Genomic DNA, 19822 nt, shown 5'->3' with positions numbered 1-19822 from the left:
TTCCAGTAGAGGGAGCAGACAAAGAATCATTTTGAAATAGCCAGAGCATTCTTTTCTTAAGGCAGTCTGTGGTCGGGAAAAACTACTTAACCACAGCCAGCCCTGCTGAGGTTTTATCAGAGCCTGGTCTAACTGGAGAAAGGGACATACCCAACCCCAGCTCCCTCCAGCTATGCTGGCCCTATTTAAAGAGGTGAAAAAAACCTCAGAAGCACTTGTGAAGTTCACAGCCAAGGGGCACAGGCTCACTAAAAGACTGAGACCTAATCCTAATCATAGAATACCTCCCCTCACCTCATACCTCATCACTACATTAGTAAAGCCTTATTTACCAGTTTCTTCCACCCATTTTCAACAAAAAAAATTACAAAACATATTTAAAGGTAGAAAACACGTATTTTTTTTGCGACACTATTCACAATAGCAAAGACTTGGAACCAACCCAAATGTCCATCAATGATAGACTGGATTAAGAAAATGTGGCACATATACACCATGGAATACTATGCAGCCATAAAAAAGATGAGTTCATGTCCTTTGTAGGGACATGGATGAAGCTGGAAACCATCATTCTCAGCAAACTATCGCAAGGACAAAAAAACCAAACACCGCCATGTTCTCACTCATAGGTGGGAATTGAACAATGAGAACACTCGAACACAGGAAGGGGAACATCACACACCGGGGCCTGTCGTGAGGTGGGGGTGGGGGGAGGGATAGCATTAGGAGATATACCTAATGTAAATGATGAGTTAATGGGTGCAGCACACCAACAGGGCACATGTATACATACGTAACAAATCTGCACATTGTGCACACGTACCCTAGAACTTAAAGTATAATAATAATTTTTTTAAAACACAGTTTGAAAAGACAGAGCAAATGCCAGAACCACACTCAGATATGGCAGGGAGGTTGGAATTATTAGATCGGGAATTTAAACAGCCATGATTAACAAGCTAAGAGCACAAATGAACAAAGTAGACAACATGCAAGAGCAGATGGGTAATGAAAGCAGAGAGACAGAAATTCTAATAATAAAAAAATAAATGCTAGAGATAAAAAAACATTATAACAGAAATGACAAACGCCTTTGATGGGCCCATTAGTAGACTAGACACAGCTGATATTAGAATCTGAGCTTAAGGGTATGTCAATAGAACTGTTTTTTCGAAACTGAAAAGCAAAAATAAAAAAAGACTGAGAAAAAAGAACAGAATATGTGAGAACTGTGGGGGAAACTATAAAAGATGTAACTTGCATAAAAGGAATACTAGAAGAAGAAATAGAGAAAGGAACAGAATAAATATTGGAGACAGTAATGACTGAGAATTTCCAAAACTTAGTGTCAGACATAAAAAGAACCCTGCGTATATTATGTTCAAACTGTAGAAAATGAAAGACAACATAAAATCTTGAAAGAAGATTTTCCCCATGGGTGGGGGGAAACAGCTTATCTATAGTGGAACAAAGATAAGAATTAAATCTCACTTCCTCACAGAAACCTTGCAAGCAAGAAAAGACTGGAGTGAAATATTTACTGTTGGGTGAGACAACACCAACACAGAATTCTATATCTTGCTAAATTATCCTTCAAAAGTGAAGAAAAAATAAAGACTTTCTCAAGACAAACAAAAATTAAGAGAATTTGTTGCCAGTAGTCCTGCCTTGTAAGAAATGTTAAAAGAAGCTCTTCACAGAGAAGGAAAATTATATAGGTCAGAAACTTGGATCTACATAAAGAAGGGAAAAACATTAGAGAAGAAATAAGATCTAACAGATAAATGTTTGTTCAAAATAATAATGGCAACAATGTCTTCAATGTTTGTACTTTATGGGTAAGTGAAATGAATGACAGCAATGATACAAAGGATGTGAGGAAGGAATTAGCAATATGGTCACCCCTTGGTATATGCCAGGGATTGATTCCAGGATCCTGCACATATACCAAAATCCTGGCATAGTCAAGTCCCACAGTCAGCCCTGTAGAATCCTCTACATGAAATGAAAAGTTGCCCCTTCATGATACTTGGATATTGCATCTCGTGAATTCTACATATATGTGGATCCATGAAGTTCAAACCATGTTGTTCAAGGGTAAACTGTACTTGGTTATTACAAAGAACTTGCAATACCCATGAAGCAGTATAGTGTTATTTGAAAGTAGACTTGGATTTGTTGTAAATGTATATTGCAAACTCTAGGGCAACCACTGAAAGAGGTTAAAAAAAGAAAAAAAGAAGTATAACTAAAGATATACTAAAAAGGAGAGAAAATGGAATCATAGAAAATGCTCAGTTAAAACCACGAAAGGTGAAAAAAGAGTGGGAGACAAAAAAGGACCAAAGAACAAGGGTAACAACTAGAAAACAGTAAGAAATATGGTAGATATTAATCCAACTACATCAATAATAACTTTAAATGGTGATGGTCTAAATGCACCAATTTAAATATAGACGTTGTCAGAATGGATCAAAAAACAAAACCCAACTGTATGCTGTCTAAAAGAAACCCATTTTAAATATAAAGACATATATGATTAAAAGTAAAAGGATGGAGAAAGAACATACCATGCTAATGCTAATTAAAAGAAAGCTGAAGTAGCTGTACTAATTTTGGACAGGACAGACTTCATAGCAAGGAAAGTTATCAGTACGAAAGAGAGGCATTACCTAATGATAAAGGTGTCAATAACAATCCTTAATTCCAAGATATAAATATCCTTAATGTGTATGTGCTTAACAACAGAGCATCAAAATATGTGATGCAAAAACCAATAGAATGGGTTGGAGAAACAGATGGGGTAGAGAAACACTATTCTAGTCAGAGACTTCAACACTATTTTATATTAGAACATATTTATATTGATTTTTTATTAGAAAATCAGTAAGGACATAGTTGAACTCAAAAACACCATCAATCACCTCGATATAATTGACTTCTTTAGAATACTTCATCAAACAAGAGCAGACTACACATTCTTCTCAAGCTCACATAGAACATTCACCAAGATTCTGGCCATAAAACATACTTCAAAATTTTTTTTAAAAAATATAAATCATACAATGCATGCTCTCAGACCACAATACAAGTAAGTTAGAAATCACCAACAGAAAGATAGTTTAAAAATCCCCAAATAAGGCCAGGCATGGTGGATCATGCCTGTAATCCCAGCACTTTGGGAGGCTGAGACGGGCGGATCACAAAATCAGGAGTGAGAGACCAGCCTGACCAACATGGTGAAACCCCATCTCTACTGAAAATATAAAAATTAGCTGTGCGTGGTGGCGCTTGCCTGTAATCCAAGCTACTCAGGAGGCTGAGGCAGGAGAATTGTTTGAACCCAGAAGGCGGAGGTTGCAGTGAGACGAGATCGCACCACTGCACTCTAGCCCAGGTGACAGAGTGAGACTGTCTCAAAAGACAAAAAAACAAAAAAAAACAAAAAAAAAAACCCAAAAAAGTAAACATACTTTTGCCATATAATCCAGCAGTTTCACTCCTTCATGTTTACTCAAAGAAATGGAAAACTAATGCCCACATAAAAATTTGCACACATAAATAGCAACTTTATTCCTAATTTTCAAAACCTAGAAGTAACCAAGATGGGTGCTTAAATAGATAATTGGGCGAATAAATAGACAATTTATGGTACATCCATACAATAGAATTTCATTATTCAGTACTAAAAAAAAATGAGCTATCAAGCCGTGAACAGACCTAGAGGAGCCTTAAATGCATATTGCTAAGCAAAAGCAGCCAATCTGAAAAGGCTACATACTGCATGATTCCAACTATATGACATTTTGAAAAAGGCAAAACTATGGAGACCATCAAAAGCCCAGTGGCTGCCAATGGTTAGGGGGGAAGAAGGGATGAGTAAGTGGAACAGGAGGATTTTTAGAGCAATGAAACTATTGTGTATGATACTTTAATGGTGGATTGTTGCAGGCAGAAAGAGTGAGGGTCGTGATCAACTCAGTATACCACTGGAGGCTATATGAGTAAACAGCAAACTGTTCTCATGAATGCAGGTTGTTGGCAAACTGACAAACAGCATCTGCCACCCAGAAGGAATGCTGAGGGCAGTCAAACCCCAAGCGCAGTGTTTCTTGCGATTAGGCATAATTGACGCCTGTTAATAGTAATGTGAACCTGTGATAAATTAAGCAGCTGATCAATCATTACCTCCTCCTCCCTGCTCTTTCTACCCAAAAAATACGAAGGACTGTGGAAGCTCAGTGGGCTGCCTTTGCTCACTAGAAGTAGGGAGCTCTCTTCTTCTTCCCTGGACTCCTTCTTTAAAACAGTTTCTTTTGTCTTAAGTTTTCATTTATACGTTTGTCCCCCTTCGTTCAGTCCCATAGTAACCGTGGTAAACCACCGCAGTGGATACATATTATACATTTTTTAAAGACCCATAGAATGTACAAAACCAAAAGTGAACTCTAATGTAAGCTATGACCTTTGAATAACAATGACACATCAATGTAGATTCACCAGTTGTAACCAATGTGCCACTCTGGTGGAGGATGTGGATAATGAGAACGCTATGCATGTGTGTGTGGGTGCGGGGGTTATATGAGAACTCTTTGTACTGTCTGCTAAATTTTACTGTGAACCTGAAGTTGTTCGTAAAGTCTATTTTTAAAAATTGTACAATTAATTTGGAAAGCTAAAACACACTGGCCCTTGAGGTCACAATTCAATTTCTAAGTACTTGTTTAAGCAAAATGAAAACATCTGCCCACAGAAATATTCACAAATATGTTCATAACTGCTTTATTCACAATAACCCCAAACTGGAAATATCCCAGGAACTCATCTGTAGGAATGAATAAGCAAACTGTGGTATATTCATACAGCAGCACACCACTTAGCTGTAAAAAAGCATAAACTACTGATGCGAACAACAACCTGGGTAAATTTCAAAAACATTTTGTTGAGTGAAAAAAGCCAGACACACACAATATGTATATACATGGCACATGTGCATTATGTATACACTGTATGATTCTTTGCTGGCAAAATCAAAACAGTGTTTGCTTGGTGCAGTGGGATTCATAGGGAAGGTGCACAAAAGAATTTTCTGGAGTAATCGGAATATTCTATACCTTGATAGCGTGTGATTTATAGAGATGCATGAATTTTTCAAAATAGATTGAACTCTATACTTAAGAGCTGTACATTTCTCTGTATGTAAATTCTACCTCAATAAATGAAACTGTTTTCTTAAAAAGAGAAAGTGGTTGGGCAAGGTGGAACTTCCCTTTAATCCTAGCACTTTGGGAGGCTAAGGCCAGGATCACTTGAGCCCAGGAGTTGGAGGCTGCAGTGAGCTATGACCATGCCACTGCACTTCAAGCCAAGCCACGCAACAGGGCAAGACCTCCATCTCTAAAAAATGAAATAAAATGATATTAAATAAAATAAAAATAAAGAGAGAAAGAAGATTTCGCTTTTCCTCTTGCGATAGTGGAGATAGCAAAGAAAGACGTGTGTTAGGAATGGAACTTCCGTTGGATGGATTAGCCAATCTACAGTTTCTGCCACAAGGTCCAAACTTTCCTAGCCATGTTGTGTGTTCTTCTGCGCCTATCTGGAAAAATCCAGGCTATTTCCCTGAAACAGCTGAAGGAAGGGAAGAGGAAAAGGAGAAGGAAGTTAAATTTATCAGATCCCCCTGAGGCCTCACTTGCAACATGAGTTCCACAGACTTCTGCCAGAATATCAATGATCTGTCGCTAATCCTGCCCCTAGGCTTAAAGTGAAATTATACAAGATTAACAGATGGAAGCAGCCATGAAATTCCAGGAAATCTCAGAGGAGACTGGTTTGCTTTCTAGGGTATTTGTACTCTAAGAGTAAAATGATTTGAAAGTAAATTTTATGGGTGTGAATTACTCCAAATCACTCCAAATGTGGAGGAATTGCCTATTACCTCATAATTAATCAGATATTTTTCTTGAAATATTTTCCTGAATTCACCAGATATTTTCCAGAAATAAGGGTTGTTTGACCAGAAGGCCAATGGAGTGAGACAACCCTCTATAAGATTGCACTTCATCCTATCTCTTACATTATTTAAGCCAGGCCCTGGGTATGTCACAGGGGGATAGTCGAAATATTTTTTCCCAATTATACTTTTAAAAATTACACAGTATAGTGAGGGGAGCCATGAAGGGTGAGGAAGTAGAAACCAGAGTTCAAAGTGGAGATGGATAAGAAGGGAGATGGGAACTGGGGAAGGCAGTAGAGAGAAAAGGAAACCAGTCCATTGGAAACTCTTCTTGGAGATCTTACTGGTCTCTCTGGAATGCTGGCAGGGTTCCCTTCAACTTTGTTCTTATCAAGGACCTCAGCCACGTGACAGAAGGAGAGCCTGGTCCTTCACCTGCACACAATCCCCTGCTCATCGAGGAGGGCCCCTGCCTCATGCAGTTGTGCAACCTGTCCCTTTCCCACCTTCTCATCTTCCCTAAAGCACTTATCTGCACCTCCAACCTCCCTTCTTGCCTCCCATCATCAAAATGTCTCATTCATAAGATACACACTGCTCTTCCTCCTCTAACTAGCATCCCCACATGGATCAGGAAAGCCAAAGGTTGTCCCCTTCTTCCAAATATGCCTGCCAGTGCCCAGCCCAGTTGTGCGCTTTCCAATGATGTAAACGTCCAAGTGCACCTACTTACCCAATACCAGCATGCACAGGATAAATCAAGACGGATTGGGCACATGCAAAATACATAACTCGGTAACTACATTTTCTATGAGCATGCGTCAAACTCAATGTGTAGGGAGTCATCAGAGTCATTTCTGTAATTGTGCAAACACTCAATATTTGCCCCTCGAAGCACAGAACATGCATCAATCCTATAGGCTAATGATTGTTTCCAGTTCACTCCAGACTCCTTGCCAAAATCTCCTCTTTTTTTTTTTTTTTTTTGACACAGGGTTTTGCTCTGTTGCCCAGGCTGGAGTGCAGTGGCATGGTCATAGTTCACTGCAACCTCTGGTTCCCAGGCTCAAGCAGTCCTCCCACATCAGCCTCCCAAGCTGCTGGGATTACAGGCATGCACCATAATCCCCCACTAATTTTTGTACTTTTTGTCAAGAGTAGAGATGAAGTCTCACTGTGTTGCCCAGGCTGCTCTCAAACTCCTAGACTCAAGTGATCCACCTGCCTCAACCTTCCAAAGTGTTGGGATTACAGGCGTGAGCCACCATTTCTGGCATATAATCTATTTTTGATGGTTGAAGTGGCAGCTATAATGCTTCCCTCCATCCCTCAAGTCTGTGAGAAAGAGGTTCTTGATGTATCCTCAACGGGAAAGTCACATGGCGTCACATCTGAGGATTTGGGACCACACTTTTAGGGGCAGGTTGTCTTGTGCAAAATGTTATTCAAGTGACCTCTGGACTCCACAATTGACCTGAGGTAGAGCCCTGTCCCGCTGGAAAATGGAGTTGTGAGACTTCCTGTGGCTGTAGAGAAAGCCACTCATGGATCATGTTCAGATATGCAATGCTGTCAGTGTTCTCTGCAAAAAAAAAAAAAAAAAAAAAAAATACACAGACCATGTGTGTGAAAATTGAGAAACAGAAGGGAAGCTCCAGAGCTAGGTGCATATTGCATATTCATAAACAACATGATTACTAAGTAATACAATTTTGAGGCTTTCAAGACTTTCTGAACCACTAGGTCTACCATAGAAGGCTGCACGTCTCACACCAGCCTTCGTGCTACTGTCTATGTTGCTTACACGTGTGGCTGCTGGTGTTTCTCTTTCAGTGGGTGCTCCCTAGGGACAGGCCTAGCTCCCTGGGATTCCCTCTGAGAAGCATCATCCTGCAATGTGGCTTGCAGGATTAAGCACTGAGTCTTAAAGCTTTTGATGATGATGACAATAGCCTCTCCCTCATTCTCATCTGCCGACTCCACCCTGAGAGGCAGAAGGCCTAGGCAAATCCTCTTTGAGGCAGACTTTCCAGGAGCTCAGACTTCAGGAGCTCCCTCCTGCCCTCCCTGCAGACTGGGAACAACTCAAGAGTGCAGATTAATCCCTGGGCCTGGAACAAATGCATTCTGCATTCCAAGGCAATCAGAGGCAGCTCCCACCTGAAGGGAGGCTCTCCCGGCAGAGGGAAGAGGCTGGGTTCAGCTGTCCCCTGGGGAGGAGGCTGGCTGTCATCCTGCTTACTCATACTGCGAGCTTTGGTTTCTCTCACATAGTTGCCTGAATGATCACCCTTTGTTGTAATCTTATTATGAAGGGTGTGCCTTCCCCACTCGGCTCCTCTAGGGAAACAGAACACCTCTGGGCACCACCATGGGACATAAGCCATGGTCACCAGAGAGGTTTCATCTGAGAATAACCATCCAGGGTAGATGGGGTGGCCTGCCTATGAACATGACCCTTTCCTGGGTGCTAAGGCAGAGAAAGAGTAGAGAGGGCGGGACTCACAGGGGAGAAAAGAAACAGGGCCCAGCCTAGGGCAGCTGTCTGAAAGCAGGCCAGGAACAATAGGCACCTCCCACACCCGGACAAAGAAAAGACAGAGACAGTCAATGGCAAATGAGCCAGGTGCAAACTACCCTTTAGGGGTGGTGGGGGCTGGGAAGAAGTGGAATCAGAAATAGATCTTCCAGGGGCAGCAGGATTCCCTCCTCTCTAACTCCCCCTCCGCTGTCTTAGAAGCCCCTCATCACCTCTCATGAGTCCTCCCAGCTGACCTCACTCTCTGGGATCACTGGACTTGGTTCCCAGAGCATGCCTGGCAGGTGGGAATGGGGATTTTTTTTTTAAAAAAAAGCTCTTAGTAGATACATTAGAGAATGTCATATAAATCTAGCAAAAGGAGATACATTTGTGTCAGGAAATTAAACACGGCACTTTGTATCGCTGGTGCTGTCTGATGCACATGACAAGCCTGTGATTGAATAAGATGTTGAAGTTAAATCGTCCTCCAATAGACTGAATGAATTACACTACATGTTTTATTCAGGGATGAGTTCACCCCCACACTTAAAAAGACAGAAACACATTAGTGAAAAAGGAACTGATGCAGTTGGGTGTGCTGGTCAATGGCAGCTGCCCCTGTGTGCATACCCCAGAGAACAGCCTGAGACCCAGCAGAGGATGGGAGGGGGAACCTGACTCCAGAAGAGGGAGAGCAGCCTTCTGGGCTCCTGTCAAGGACTCAGAGGTTGGATCCTCTCTCCAACCACGTTTCCTTCCAGTCACTCAGACAACATGCTGCCTCCCCCATCGGGTGGAGCTCTGTCTGTCCCACGCTGCTGCTCAGCAGAGTGGCTGCAAGCTTGCAAATTGCTTTTCTGATCCTGTTGCTCTTCTGCCTGTTGCTCTTCTGCCTTCTGCGGCTCTGTGTGGCCTCTGGGAGCAGGGCAAACCTCTATACATGGCTTCCTAAGTCCTTACTAACGTGGCACAAGCCTGCAATGTTGGTTTTATTTATCTTACCGTTCTCTGAACCACCTCCTTCCCCCACACACGTACCCTGCACTTGTGTCCCCGTTCTTGATGCTTCTTGTGGGCAAAATGTCTTCGTACTTCCCTATGATAATATTAGCTCACCTTCGGTGAGAAATTATATGCCAGACACCATGCTAAGACCTTCAATTAATTATCTCACTTAAGCCTCACAATAGCACTCTGAGGCCAGTGCTATGTTCACTCCCAGTTTACAGGTGTAAAAACAAGGCACAAAGGGGTTAAGAAAGTGCATAGGGACACCCAGGCGCTTTGTCATCAGCCTGAGCACTCTGACTCCAGAGTCCATGCTCTTAACCGGGGGTTGGCAAATGTTTTCTTTAAAGGGACAAACTGACTATTTTAGGCTTTTCAGGGCATACAATCTCTGTTGCAACTACTTAATTCTGTCATTGTAGCTTGAAAGCAGCCGTGGACACTGGACATTGACACAGACATAGGACACTGGGTAAATGCATATAACTCCCACCTGACTTGCCAACCCTTCTTACCCATCCTAGCATCATTCATGCCAACCCTAAAGCCTCTATCCCAAGAGAGTGGAGTGGGTCAGAGCACATACCAGAAGGAACACTTCTTTCCCAGAACTGGGTGGAAGCACATTCTTGGTCAACCATTGTGCAACCAGGGTGGAGGGAGGGGAGCTGCTTCCGTTGTCTTGAGAAGGTATCTCGTTCTTGCCAGACGCTGAGTTAGCACCTCCTTTAGACAGGGAACACCCTGTTCTCCTGGATGCTGTGTCCCCCCCTCCAAATGTTGGAGAAATGGGACTGCTTTTAAAATAGTAACAAGAGCTTTCCTGAGGCTCTTCTTAGCGTGGGAGTTTGTCCTTCCTCCTACGGTTGCTCATTTATCCATAGGTTCTCACAGAACAAGATTGCCCAGGATTGCTCGCCATTCTCCTCATACACAGTGCTTAATGCATGGACTGGACAAAGTGAAGCTCATTCCTCTCTAAACCAAGCACACTGACCTTTGACAGTCTGCCCACCCTCTCAGAAGGTGTATATGGATTTGAGATTTCAAGCACTGAGATCAGAAATTAAAATGTGGAATTGACATGTTACATCATCACACTTGTAAGGGCACATTTTTATGATTCACTGCTTCCATATGCCCCTCGACTTTCCCTACACACCCCATTCAACTGTCTGACTCTTGATTCTTAAGAAATGTCAAAATCTGTGGGAATAAAAATCCAGTGAATTCCTTAATGATTTTTGTTCCACTCATTTTCAGTTGTTTAAATTACGCTCTATGTAAATATTCCAAAACAGCAGGGAGAAGGTGTCTATGAATTTCAACTGGAAAGGCAGATTTACATGAGACTAAGCTCAATGGGAAAGCAAGCACTGGAGAGGGAGGTGCAGACATGGAAAGAAACTCCTTGCAGATGTGAGGTCTCTGGGCACCGTGGGCAATGTCTTCTCCCATCGTCTTAGGTAAACGCCACATGGGCAGGTGATCACACAGCACACAGAGCAAATGTTGCTCCTACAGTGTAAAGACTCAACGTCTCTGTCCCTCTTGCCTGACAAAGGAGGGTTAGAGCTCCAAAGTAGACCCCATTCCTATGTCCAGGATGCCAGGGAGGACAGCCGGGAGCTCCAGAAGAACTGGTCCAAATGCAATGGAAAAAACACAACAGGCCACTTCTTGCTCAGGCCATCGGGCAAATGCCCATTACACCCTCAGGAAGGATCCCACTCAGTGGGTGAGGCTGGTGCCAGTGGAGGAGAAAACCTGTGTGGGAAGGGGGCACACAGGGAGTGTCTGATGAAGAAGAAGGAGGGGACAATTATCACAGATCAGCTCCTTGTCTCCTTTGTTTGAGGACATGACTAACTCATGACTTCAGTGAATGTATACCCAGGCTTATTGCGTTAGGATCAAGTCAAGGCTGGAAGGCAGGAGAATTTCTCTATGACTAAAGGAAGCCAAAAAGCAATCTTCATATTTCATACCTTTCTAGAAACTGGGTGTGATCTCACTGTTGGTAAAGCCCAGCCCTTCCCAACCTGCAAGCTCACCTTCCAGGACTGGGCCCAGCCCATGCTCTCCATATATAAGCTGCTGCCCGGAGCCTGATTCTTAGTCCTGCTTCTCTTCCCTCTCACCTCCAGCCTCTCACGCTCTCCACAGCCCTCTCATCTCCTGGAACCATGGCCAGCACATCCACCACCATCAGGAGCCACAGCAGCAGCCGCAGGGGCTTCAGTGCCGGCTCAGCCAGGCTCCCTGGGGTCAGCCGCTCTGGCTTCAGCAGCGTCTCCGTGTCCCGCTCCAGGGGCAGTGGTGGCCTGGGTGGCGCATGTGGAGGAGCTGGCTTTGGCAGCCGCAGCCTGTATGGCCTGGGGGGCTCCAAGAGGATCTCCATTGGAGGGGGCAGCTGTGCCATCAGTGGCGGCTATGGCAGCAGAGCCGGAGGCAGCTATGGCTTTGGTGGCGCCGGGAGTGGATTTGGTTTCGGTGGTGGAGCCGGCATTGGCTTTGGTCTGGGTGGTGGAGCCGGCCTTGCTGGTGGCTTTGGGGGCCCTGGCTTCCCTGTGTGCCCTCCTGGAGGCATCCAAGAAGTCACCGTCAACCAGAGTCTCCTGACTCCCCTCAACCTGCAAATCGACCCCGCCATCCAGCGAGTGCGGGCCGAGGAGCGTGAACAGATCAAGACCCTCAACAACAAGTTCGCCTCCTTCATCGACAAGGTGAGCCAGGGGCATGCCCTCCATGGGGCACTTCAGGGTCCCTAGACCAGAGGACCAACACATTCTTGCCAAGGAGACCTAGGAGGGAGGAAGAAGGGGACTCAGTGCAAGTGGCTGCCCATGCACAGCCGGCAGCAGGGACGGGCATCACTCCCACATGGGATCTCCAGATTGGTTCTCACTCCTGCCTAGGGAGAGCCATAGCTTTTCATAACCCTGAAGCACAGATGATGCCATCAGAGAGTGGAGTAGGGTAACTCTTCCCTCTGAAGTATCTAAGAAAATACCAGGAGTACACAGGCTAGTAAATTACACTCTGTGGTCTGGGTAAGATGAAAAAAAATTGGAAACAAAAGAAAGGATATTTTGGCTAGATTAAGAAAAAAGAGACTTCAGACACTTACACGTTATGTGGAAATGTTAATTAATCCTCAAAACAAAGAATGACCATAACATCAGGATGTTTTAGAGGAGACACTTGCACAAATGGGTAATGAGACTGGAATCGAATCACTGGGCAACATTTAACACTTCTTCTAACTGAGGTCCTATCCATAATAAAAACTGTGTAAAATTTATCAGATGAATAATATTTTATAACTATGTTTGTGATTGTGGCTGGGAAAGGAAGGAAAAGACATGTTGAAACTCACTAATATGTTCAATAACTTAGAGAGTGAGAACATCTCAATGGTCCGTGGGACAATTTCTCTAGTGAGATTGGTGGGGTGCAAAGGAGAAGGGGTTGGGGGAGCAGAGCCCAGCCTGAGCCTCTCTACATGCACTGTAGTAGCCCAGCACCATGGGGACCTCCTGGACCTGCCAGGAAACCAGATATCAGACACTTTTTCTTCCTTCCTTGGCCTGGAAAATGACCATCTTGCTTCCCCTCCAGGTGCGGTTCCTGGAGCAGCAGAACAAGGTTCTGGAAACCAAGTGGACCCTGCTGCAGGAGCAGGGCACCAAGACCGTGAGGCAGAACCTGGAACCGTTGTTCGAGCAGTACATCAACAACCTCAGGAGGCAGCTGGACAGCATCGTCGGGGAACGGGGCCGCCTGGACTCGGAGCTCAGAGGCATGCAGGACCTGGTGGAGGACTTCAAGAACAAGTGAGTTAAATAGGAGAAATGGACTCAATTTCCTGCAGCACACACTTCAAGACTATTGGGTGACCAGGGCAGATGGGGGTGGGATTCCTAACAACCCATGTCCATGGAAACGGAAAGCACAAATTAGTCCCTAGGAGCAAACCTGCAAGAACCACAAATGGTTATGAGAGGATGGCGAGATTAAAGAAGTGACAAATTTAGGAGAAGCAAAAATCGTCCCTTAGGTGCTCTGTGGCAGGAAAGCTCAATTAGAATATATTCAATTTGGGAAAATGTTGGATCCCAGGCTGCTTTTCTGTTTCATCCTACCCACTGGCTCTAATATATCCCATGCCTTCCTTCCTGCAGATATGAGGATGAAATCAACAAGCGCACAGCAGCAGAGAATGAATTTGTGACTCTGAAGAAGGTGAGCAGATGAAGTCGGGGGTTCAAATTCACTTAGAAGGACAGAAGTGGTTCTGTGTCGTCACTCACCTGGGAGAGGAGAATCGGTAGGGGGACTAGAAGATGGGTAGATTGGGAAGCTGCGCTCAGGTAACTCCAGGCTATTGGCTCTTTCCCCAGGATGTGGATGCTGCCTACATGAACAAGGTTGAACTGCAAGCCAAGGCAGACACTCTCACAGACGAGATCAACTTCCTGAGAGCCTTGTATGAAGCAGTAAGCGTCTCCACCATCCTTCTGTTTACTCTGATGGGGTCTGCAAAGGGGAGAAGATGTATAGGGCTGGGTATCTCTGTAAATGTCAGAAGTGAAGTTAATCTTATGACCTTCTGTTCTGCAGGAGCTGTCCCAGATGCAGACCCACATCTCAGACACATCCGTGGTGCTGTCCATGGACAACAACCGCAACCTGGACCTGGACAGCATCATCGCTGAGGTCAAGGCCCAATACGAGGAGATTGCTCAGAGGAGCCGGGCTGAGGCCGAGTCCTGGTACCAGACCAAGGTGAGCAGAGAGTGGGCAGCCGCTGAGGAATCCCTGTGTCCAGCCCTGAATGCCAGAGAACTGCAGACTTCATTGGGGACATCCCCTTACAGGAAGCCAAGGTCCTCTCACAGGACATGCACCTGCACTATTAGAGTAGACATTTGCGGAACTTATGCCCAAGTCAAGGAAGAAAAAGAGCCCGATGCAGGAGAAAAACTACCATAGGCAAGGACCTAGTCATCTCTGCATTTAGCTTCATCCTGATTGCTGACTTTTAGAAAATGGTACAGAACATTTCTACTCCCTAACGAAACTAGGCAGGCAGCGGTGCCATAATGAGGATGGTCTGTGACTCTAGTGTTTAGTATCCACCCACCACATAACATCAGCTTTTCCTCAAGTTCCTTGGGGAGAAGCCATTAGGTTCACTTCATGACATGCATGATACACAAGTGAAAGTCATCGTTAGCCAGGTAAGAACCCGTAGACACTGTCTCTCTCTCCACCTCTGGACTGCAGTACGAGGAGCTGCAGGTCACAGCGGGCAGACATGGGGACGACCTGCGCAACACCAAGCAGGAGATTGCTGAGATCAACCGCATGATCCAGAGGCTGAGATCTGAGATCGACCACGTCAAGAAGCAGGTAAGGTGAAGGGCAATGGAGGACCGAAGCATTTTCTTGTCATTTCCTCAGGCAGTCATCAGCCATTATATTAGGGAAAATTCCCCTGGAACTAATGAAAACCAGGGAGAGGAGACTATCAGTTCCTACCCTTAGTGGGTACCCACTGATTAGGAGACACGGATCCTACCTAGGGCATGACACAAACAGGTGAGAGAACCAGTCAGGGTGCTCAGAGCTGCAAAAACATGGTTTAGATCAGGAGCGTCCAATCTTTTGGCTTCCCTGGGTCACAGTGGAATAAGAAGAACTATCTTGGGCCACACATAAAATACACTAATACAAACAATAGCTGATAAACTAAAACAAAACAAAACAAAAAATGTACAGTCTTGTCTGTTGGCTCATGCCTGTAATCCCAGCACTTTGGGAGGCTGAGGCTAGTGGATCATGAGGTCAGGAGTGAGAGACAAGCCTGACCAACATGGTGAAACACTGCCTCTATTCAAAATACAAAAAAATTAGCCAGGCATGGTGGAACGTGCCTGTAGTCCCAGCTACTCAGGAGGCTGAGGCAGGAGAATCGCTTGAGCCGCAGAGGCGGAGGTTGCAGTGAGCCGGTATCACGCCACTACACTCCAGCCTTGGTGACGGAGCAAAACTCTGTCTCAAACAGAAAAAGAAAAAGAAAAAAACTCTCATAATGTATTAAGAAAGTTTAAGTATTTGTGTTGGGCTGTATTTAAAACCATCCTGGGCTGCATGTGGCCCATGGGCTATAGGTTGGACAAGCTTGGAAGGAATTGGATGTATTTCCATAGGAAGACTGACTTGGAAACTGCAAAGGAACAAATTGAAAAAGAATAGGGCAGGTAAGAAAGCACAAGGAATGTTGTTTCAAATCTGCTCGAGACTCAAGATAAAAGAGAGAGTAGAGGAAGGGCGAAGGACAAAGAAAAGTGTTACCCAAGTAGATGACAGATTCTGAGCGGGAGGAAGGCAAGGTCTCAGCAGTCTTATGTGAAGACTCATCACCTCACTTCAGGATGGTGTTAATTTCGTGTATGTTAGTGTGGCATCTATATGAGGTAATCATAAGTGGTCTTGATTTGACTGTGGAGACAACAATCCAAACAAACCAGCAGGTCCATTTCTTCCAGTGTCTATGTCCACTGCAGTGTCTCCCAGTAGTAAATATCCACATTCTCCCACAGAGTGGTTCACAAAAAGGGTTATGAGTTGTTTTTTTTTTCAAATGAACCAGACTGGACAAAAACTATAAAATAAAAAAACAATAGACAGGAAGAGTCAGAGCTCATTCACCATCAATTCTGGGCCCCTGACCCCTTCTTCACTAGAAAAAAACCAGCCAGGTTTAGTCTCCTCTGGAAGACTGGATGATAAGTTCCTTCTATTTCTTTCCTCTTACAGTGTGCCAACCTGCAGGCCGCCATTGCTGATGCTGAGCAGCGTGGGGAGATGGCACTCAAGGATGCCAAGAACAAGCTGGAAGGGCTGGAGGATGCCCTGCAGAAGGCCAAGCAGGACCTGGCCCGGCTGCTGAAGGAGTACCAGGAGCTGATGAATGTCAAGCTGGCCCTGGACGTGGAGATCGCCACCTACCGCAAGCTGCTGGAGGGCGAGGAGTGCAGGTGGGTAACTGACGCGGCTTCCTCCAACAGTTGAGTCCATCTTCAAGGTGCCTGGCACTGAGCACAACTCTAGGGTACACTGCCCATGGCCATAATTGCTTTTCTTGAGAGAAAACTAAAAGAGCTGTTTCCCATGGACTCTTCCACACACCGAGGCTGCCCACACTGGTCCAGGGAAGGAAGGGCTCTCTGAGGTCTCACCCTCCCTGTGTTCCTCTCCACAGGCTGAATGGCGAAGGCGTTGGACAAGTCAACATCTGTAAGTACCTTTGCTTGCCTTCCTCCCCTGCCCTTGCACTCTTCTGACTGGGCTCAGGCTGACAAGATGAGCTCACCGTGGCTTCTTGTGTCCTTGTCCCCTCCCCACCACAGCTGTGGTACAATCCACCGTCTCCAGTGGCTATGGCGGTGCCAGCGGTGTCGGCAGTGGCTTAGGCCTGGGTGGAGGAAGCAGCTACTCCTATGGCAGTGGTCTTGGCGTTGGAGGTGGCTTCAGTTCCAGCAGCGGCAGAGCCATTGGGGGTGGCCTCAGCTCTGTTGGAGGCGGCAGTTCCACCATCAAGTACACCACCACCTCCTCCTCCAGCAGGAAGAGCTACAAGCACTGAATTGCTGCCACCAGCTCTCGGTCCCACAGTCCTCAGGCCCCTCTCTGGCTGCAGAGCCCTCTCCTCAGGCTGCCTGTCCTCTCCTGGCCTCCAGTCTCCCCTGCTCTCCCAGGTAGAGCTGGGGATGGATGCTTAGTGCCCTCACTTCTTCTCTTTGTCTATACCAGCCCCATCTGAGCACCCATTGCTCACCATCAGATCAACCTCTGATTTTACATCATGATGTAATCACCACTGGAGGTTCACTTTGTTACTAAATTATTAATTTCTTGCCTCCAGTGTTCTATCTCTGAGGCTGAGCATGATAAGAAAATGATATCTGATCCTTTTCATTGCAAAAAATTGCCTGGGGCTTATTTCAGAACAACTTCCACTTACTTTTCACTGGCTCCCAAACTTTCTTCCTTGCAAGTTTGTGAACCCACACCCCTGCAGTATCCATGAAAGCACAAGTGACTAGTCCTATGATGTACAAAGCCTGTATCTCTGTGATAATTTCTGTGCTCTTCGCTCTTTGCAATCGCTAAATAAAGCAGATTTAGAATACAATGTATTCTTTTACTTTGCCTTGCTTTGGGACCCAAGTTTGGGCTTAAACTTTTTTATCATATAAATGAATATTTATTTGTAAAAGATAATCCATTCTTTATATACATAACTCACCTCCTTTAGAGAGGGTCATCAAACTTCAGCTTAGTATCGTGACATTTGGAGTGTGTTTCTAGATTAAATTCCATCTAGACTTTTGGCAAATGGAGTGGGAGGCATCTGGTCCACCAGTATTATCCACTCTGTTTTAACTGTCCATACCAGGTACTAGCATCCCATTCCCTCTGCCTTGGTTTCCAGGATCACTTTTCCCCTTATGCCAGGGCTCAGCCTAATTGTCCAGTTAAGAAACATATTCTTGGCCAACTAGAGCAAGTCATTTGACAAAAGAATCAGATATGTGATTAATCATTATAATTGCCCTCATGAGCAAGAAACTTGCCTGACAACATGTATCAAGCATAATTAAAATGTGCACACACTGAACTGTAATTGTACTTCTAGAAATGTATCCTGAGGAAATAGAACAAATTCAGAAAGGTGTACCCACATGGATGTGCATCACAAGAATCTTCACAACAGGGAAAAGTTGGAGACATTCAAGCTCAAAGACTCAGGCCAAAACTCCCAGCTGCTTATTCCCTGAAGAGTGAAGACAGTAGAAGAGGAAAATTTTCTTCTTCTCATAGGAAAAGGCTCTGATAGAGATCCACAGATATTGGGCCTAAGGCTCTGATAGAGATCGTAAGAAACTAAGTCCATGTTGCTCAGAAGAGATGGTCCTATTCCTCTCTTTGGTGTGAACTCTCCTGGTTTAACTTCTATGAATGGGGAAGGGAAAACTCAGAATGAGGTTCAAGGTTGGTCTATTGACTTGTCCTGTCTCAGGGCCACTTCAGTCCTTGTTGCCTCCATGAGTGACAATTATCTTCCTAACTCTAAGATTCTCATATCACTGAAGAAATTTACTTGGATTGTACTGGTGTTTCTGGATCCTGCTGTATTGGTATCCAACTGTGTTCATCTCCAAAAGTTCCCCCAGCAATATGGGAAGCTTCTCACACTGGCACTTCCTCACATTCTCTCCAGATCTTTCCTGACAGCAGAAAGGTGAAGACTGACTTCCAAAATCTAAGCACTCTTACCACATATATATGTATCCTTGAGAAATAATGAAAAAGAAAATAATTGACAAGAAAAATTATCTAGAATATAGCAATACAGCAAAAGGAAGTTACAAACTATCCATATAGGTTTAAATAAAATTAAAATCTTATGGTGCATGGACATTAAAAATGCAATAAAGAAATACTACAAACAACTCTATCGGAAATTTGATAGTTTAGTTTGAGAAGAATTGTTACTAATTCTTCTTTAAATGTTCAGTATAATTCAGTAGTAAGGCCATCTGCTCCTGGGTTTTTCTTTGTTAGAACACTTTTTATTACTGATTCAACCTCATTACTTATTATTGATCCGTTCAGGTTTTCTAATTCTTCTTGGTTCAATCTTGGTAGATGTTTGTGTCCAGGAATTTACCCATTTCCTCTAGGTTTTTAAATTTATTGGCATATAGTCATTCGTAAGTAGTCACTAGTGATCCTTTGTATTTCTGTGTTATCCATTGTGACGTCTCCTTTTTCATTTCCGATTTTATTTGCGTCGTCTCTTTTTTCTTAGTCTAGTTAATAGTTTGTCAGTTTTGTTTATCAGCTTTTTGTTTCCTTGATCTTTGGTATTTTTTAATCTCATTTTTGTTTATTTCTGCTCTGATCTTTATTATTTATTTCCTTCTACTAATTTTTGGTTCGGTTCATTCTTGTTTTTCTGGTTCCTCGAGGTACAACATTATGTTGTTTATTGGAAACCTTTCTAGTTTTTTGATGTAGGCACTTATTGTTATAAACTTGTCTCTATATTAACTCTTCTCAACCTATTCCAAAAAAATTGAAGCAGAGGAAATTCTTCCTAACTCATTCTACAAGGCCAGTATAATCCTGATATCAAAACCAGATAAGGACACAACATGGAAAAGAAAATTAAAGGCCAATATCCCTGATGAGCACAGAGGCAAAAGTTCTCAACAAAATACTAGCATACCAAATCCAACAACACATCAAAAAGAGAATAC

The 19822-nt window shown here is 44.1% G+C and overlaps 1 protein-coding gene across 1 annotated transcript; it reads left to right on the top strand.

Annotated features, from left to right (window-relative positions):
* Nucleotides 1–11358: 11358 nt before the first annotated feature.
* LOC119619792 (keratin, type II cytoskeletal 6A) lies at nt 11359–17691 on the top strand. Its single transcript, XM_073021338.1, has 9 exons — nt 11359–12214; nt 13110–13324; nt 13673–13733; nt 13892–13987; nt 14112–14276; nt 14778–14903; nt 16314–16534; nt 16759–16793; nt 16907–17691. Exons 1-9 carry the CDS (start codon nt 11675–11677, stop codon nt 17140–17142), a joined length of 1695 nt encoding a protein of 564 aa, XP_072877439.1. The 5' UTR covers nt 11359–11674; the 3' UTR covers nt 17143–17691.
* The last annotated feature ends 2131 nt before the right edge of the window (nt 17692–19822 follow it).

This window comes from Chlorocebus sabaeus, chromosome 11 (genome assembly GCF_047675955.1).
Source record: "Chlorocebus sabaeus isolate Y175 chromosome 11, mChlSab1.0.hap1, whole genome shotgun sequence".
In the NCBI taxonomy this organism is placed as follows: Eukaryota; Metazoa; Chordata; class Mammalia; order Primates; family Cercopithecidae; genus Chlorocebus; species Chlorocebus sabaeus.
Note: the sequence above shows the minus strand (reverse complement) of the source record. Positions and strands in the feature narration are given on the sequence as shown.

What these genes read in the sequence shown, in the direction of transcription:
- LOC119619792 (XM_073021338.1), top strand. Translation starts at nt 11,675, where the DNA reads ATGGCCAGCACATCCACCACCATCAGGAGCCACAGCAGCAGCCGCAGG. An exon ending in TGAGAGCCTTGTATGAAGCA is followed by an intron (nt 13,988 to 14,111) that starts GTAAGCGTCTCC and finishes TCTGTTCTGCAG; the next exon opens with GAGCTGTCCCAGATGCAGAC. An exon ending in CGTTGGACAAGTCAACATCT is followed by an intron (nt 16,794 to 16,906) that starts GTAAGTACCTTT and finishes TCCCCACCACAG; the next exon opens with CTGTGGTACAATCCACCGTC.